This window comes from Limulus polyphemus, unplaced genomic scaffold (genome assembly GCF_000517525.1).
Source record: "Limulus polyphemus unplaced genomic scaffold, Limulus_polyphemus-2.1.2 Scaffold3825, whole genome shotgun sequence".
Classification (NCBI taxonomy): Eukaryota; Metazoa; Arthropoda; class Merostomata; order Xiphosura; family Limulidae; genus Limulus; species Limulus polyphemus.
Genome location: NW_013669435.1, coordinates 62,283 through 66,561, shown reverse-complemented (window position 1 = coordinate 66,561; position 4,279 = coordinate 62,283). Strand labels below are relative to the sequence as shown.

General features: G+C 35.0%; 1 protein-coding gene across 1 annotated transcript in view; it reads right to left on the bottom strand.

Annotated features, from left to right (window-relative positions):
• Window positions 1–4,279, bottom strand: part of LOC106470108 (max dimerization protein 1-like) — a 68,425-nt gene that overhangs the window by 20,400 nt on the left and 43,746 nt on the right. The window contains exons 4-5 of the mRNA XM_013930634.2: window positions 2,228–2,342; window positions 988–1,165 (exon numbers count right to left, since the gene is read on the bottom strand). Of these exons, the coding sequence (XP_013786088.1) occupies window positions 988–1,165; window positions 2,228–2,342 (293 nt within the window). The remainder of the gene's footprint in view (window positions 1–987; window positions 1,166–2,227; window positions 2,343–4,279) is intronic.

The following is a 4,279-nucleotide window of genomic DNA, read 5'->3' as shown; positions in this document are numbered from 1 at the left end:
CATCCAATGCTAATGCACACGTGATCAGAGGATGTGAAGATACTTTTGTTAAGATAAGTTGTGTAAGGCTTACCTCACTTTGCTTCACAGAACTTTGTTACAACAATAGTAGAGATCTGGGATCACGTGGTCGTAACATAACATGCTATATACGGTATGTAATGGTGTTTTTACATTAGCGTAAGCTTGTTAGTGCTCTATATAATAACGGTACTTTGGAATCTGTCAAGCTATATACGGTATGTAATGGTGTTTTTACATTAGTGTAAGCTTGTTAATGCTCTATATAATAACGGTACGTGGAAACCTGTCAAGCTATATACGGTATGTAATGGTGTTTTTACATTAGTGTAAGCTTGTTAATGCCCCATATAATAACAGTACCTGTCAAGCTACGGCGTCTAGTGGTGTTTATGTATATTACTGTAAGTTTATTGATGCTGTATATCATTTTATTTTATATGTCATAGCTTAAATGAATTATAACGAAGTATTTAATTGTGACTTGAGATAAGATAACTGAACCTTTTACGCTTCAGTCTTCAGTAGCTTTTATTAATTTTTCACAATTATTAATAAGCTCCGAGAAATTACCGATCGATTTCAAATAAATATGGAAAGAATTACGAAAAACATTTTTCTTTAGTTAACAATTATAGATTATAAACATACTAAGCCTAGTGATGTCACGTGATGTCATCCGACCAATTATGTGGTTTTTGATTATTAATTTTACTGCTACCATTCTAGTGTACAAATAGTCATACTAATCTCATTTTCAATCGTAAGAGCTGGACCTTCGTTTAACAGACGCATTCAATGAAACGTTTCGCTAAAATTTATACTAAGAAATTAAAAAAAAATTCAGCATTTTTGGAGATTTCCTATATATTAGATAAGTACATGAATTCTAATACAAGTTCTTTCTCCGAGATCATTAATCTTAGTAATTACAGCACTGTAAACTATAAGAACGAAAACGCCCACCTGTTTCCGAGGGGGAGCTCGCAGAGAGGGACGTGGACATACTACATTCGCTGACACTTCTACGCTTGTGGATATCTATAGGGTCCTCCAACTGGTCTAACCTTCGCCTCAGATACCTCTGTTCTCTTAGTAAATGATCTTTCTGAGACTGTTGCTTCCTCTCCTTTTCTTCCAAATTCTAGGTATGGAAGGTATAAATGTTTTATAACACCAGCCGCACAGAACGTCACAATATGTACGTAAGTGCTTGAAAAATCAGTCTGTTTCACATAATCATGTACTCCAAACACTTCTTGAAACCATTCTTATTTTTTCCCGTAATAAACAATACGTGGTCACGCTGTCGTGATTATGCGTTATTTCTTAATAGCAATGCGTAAATCTAAAATTCTAAACTAAAGAAGCACCAATAAACTGTTCAGGTTTTGTGTAATTTTTTCCCGAAATATCCCGATAATGATGTTTCTGTTTTTTTTAACTAATGTCCAGTGAATAGCGTAGCATAATTACGCCCAAGAAAGCATATGATTTATCACTGCGTATTATTATGATAATCTGAATATATTACGTTACTGAGGGATGTCACTTATAAGTAATACAAGGTATATTAATGTTTGCATTAAAACTAAATACTTCAACCTGAATGTTTGTTCTGAAAACGTACGTTACAAAAGATGCCATCATTCTGGAATGATACGAGAGACTCGGTTGCTATGCAAAAGAATTTACGACTTCTTAAAATATAAAAAAATTAACCTTAGTGCATAATGTTAACCATTTATAGGAAAGGTCCAACTACATAGTACAAACATGATGTTAGTAAAACGCGTAGGTTCAAGACGTCTTGATAGAAGTACATAAAAACCCTATAAACCGAGCGCATTCGAAAGGTGGGCCTCCTAGTTTGCCCCTGAAGAGGAAAGGTCCAACTACATAGTACAAACATGATGTTAGTAAAACGCGTAGGTTCAAGACGTCTTGATAGAAGTACATAAAAACCCTATAAACCGAGCGCATTCGAAAGGCGGACCTCCTAGTTTGCCCCTGAAGAGGAAAGGTCCACCTTCCGAAATCGCTCGGGTTATAAGGTTATTTCTACATATTACAAAGTTATGATTAATTTACTTCACACACACACACACATATATTTCACACAGTGAATAATAACGGTACCCTAATTCACGTTACGGAAGAAATAACTATATATAATGCCTAGAATATCACACCAATAGGAGCTTACCTTAATAAATAATTTGGCTTTGGTCAATAGACCTAACGTTGTATGGCGACTCGACTCGGCGCCTAAAGGTACAATCTCCTTAAGTCTCTCCAGACAGTTCCGCAGGTGAGCTCGCCTGCAATCAAGAGGATTGTTCAGTAAAAACTCACCTCGAATTTCACCTACGAACATAATACTCATTAGTCACATATATTTAAATATACGAGATTTTCAGTTTATTTTGAAGCATATTGTAAATCAACTTTCTGCATCTAGTCAATCATTTTATTTTTTAAGCTAAGACCTTCCTTCTCAAAACGAAAGAGGGAATCCTCAAGAGCCGCGGCTGTAATGAGATACGAGCTAAAATCTTGTAGTTGAAAAACAAACTCGGGGCCATTCTATGAGCCGCTATACCGCAGCTAAAAGTCCCAGATTTAAAGTGTCAAGTCTGATGGCCACTGTACATCTAAACATATTTTAACTATTTTTCTTCTTTTTCTTTTACCTGGTTTTGTAAATTTTCTGTAAATCGTACAAAGAATGGTAGCCGGATTTAACCAAGTTAATATACAAGTTATCTTTCAGTAGACACTATTTTTAAATTTTTTCTCGCGCGGCTCTAGAACACTTCGAACTTGGTTGAAGAAAATGATTTAGAACTCAACGTTTATACATAAAAACTTACCTCTGGCCGAAATTCTTATTAAAACTAGTTATTCGTTACTCAAAGGTTATGTAAGTACGAGTAGTTGACACTTATTGTCAGGTTATCTTAGTGAATACGAGTAAGGTTATGAGCAAGACTTCAGAAACAACGTTCTCAAACACATACCGAATTATCATTTCAACTAGGAAGTATTTTATACAATGTAGGCCTACTTTGTTATGACATTCGTCGGTTGTTTCCCAAATGGCCAAACATAACGATTACAACAAAATTCCACTCTCAATCTTATGTGAAACCTTAATTTTAACACTCAACTATTTCACATATTTATAAAACACTTGATACTTTTAACAATTAAATCTTACAAAGATTTACCATGTCAATGGTAAGTTTGCAAGGTTTAATTTTAAACACTACCGAACTAATCTAACTTTACAGCAGTCACACTGCAAAGCTCACGAGCGATCAGAAATACGTAATAATACTTTTTCTCGAAAAATCTGCATTTTTACCAAGAACGTTGGCCCTTTTTACTCATATTTGAGTTAAACATATCTGTTTTTCCACAGATTTTGGAAGTTATCGAACTATATATTGTTCAGCATATGCGGGTAGGCCCATGGACGTGTGCACAAAATGTAGAATATATATATATATATTCCATTTTTTCTGCCCAGAATTTTCTCCTTTTGATTTTCCTAGTTTTCAAAATATACGTTTCATCTGCTTCAAAGAATTCAAAGTTCCCTTTAACTCTGTGGATGTATAAGTACTACAAGTAAAACGCAAAGGAGTAGAAACTACGATGTGAAGATCCTGCAGTTATGCTGTGCGCAGTTGGAGAGACAAACCGCTTAAATGATTCATCTTGTGTTCTGAAGCTCACACAGCTAAACTTTCATAGCTGTATCGGTGCTAGCCAGTGACCGTCCTTATTTTGATTAAACGTCTCGCTACTACCACTGTCAATTATTAACAAGGAGGTTTTCTCTACCCCGTATTGCAACGCATGATGCGACTGTTCAGAGACACCAGAAGTTAGTTGTTGTTTTTTTCACAGAACTATGCAAACATAATAAATCAAGATGTGAGCGATATGTTACCGGTCAGCAAAGGCACCTTTTTAAGTGTGTACCAAAGATTCGAACTTCGCAAGTTATCAACCGAAGTCCACCAAACGGAGAATGCACTGAATATAAATATTAGTCATTCGTTGTTTCTAAAACAAACATGTCGGAGCAATATTAAATGAACTGTAAAAGACAATTTTCTCCTTACTGATCCAATGTCAGCTATTTCTGCGATAAGGGAAACGATCTACAATTTTCGTAAACTTCTGCACATCTATATATATATATATATATATATATATATATAAGTTCTCATACATGTCGGTGTTGAGA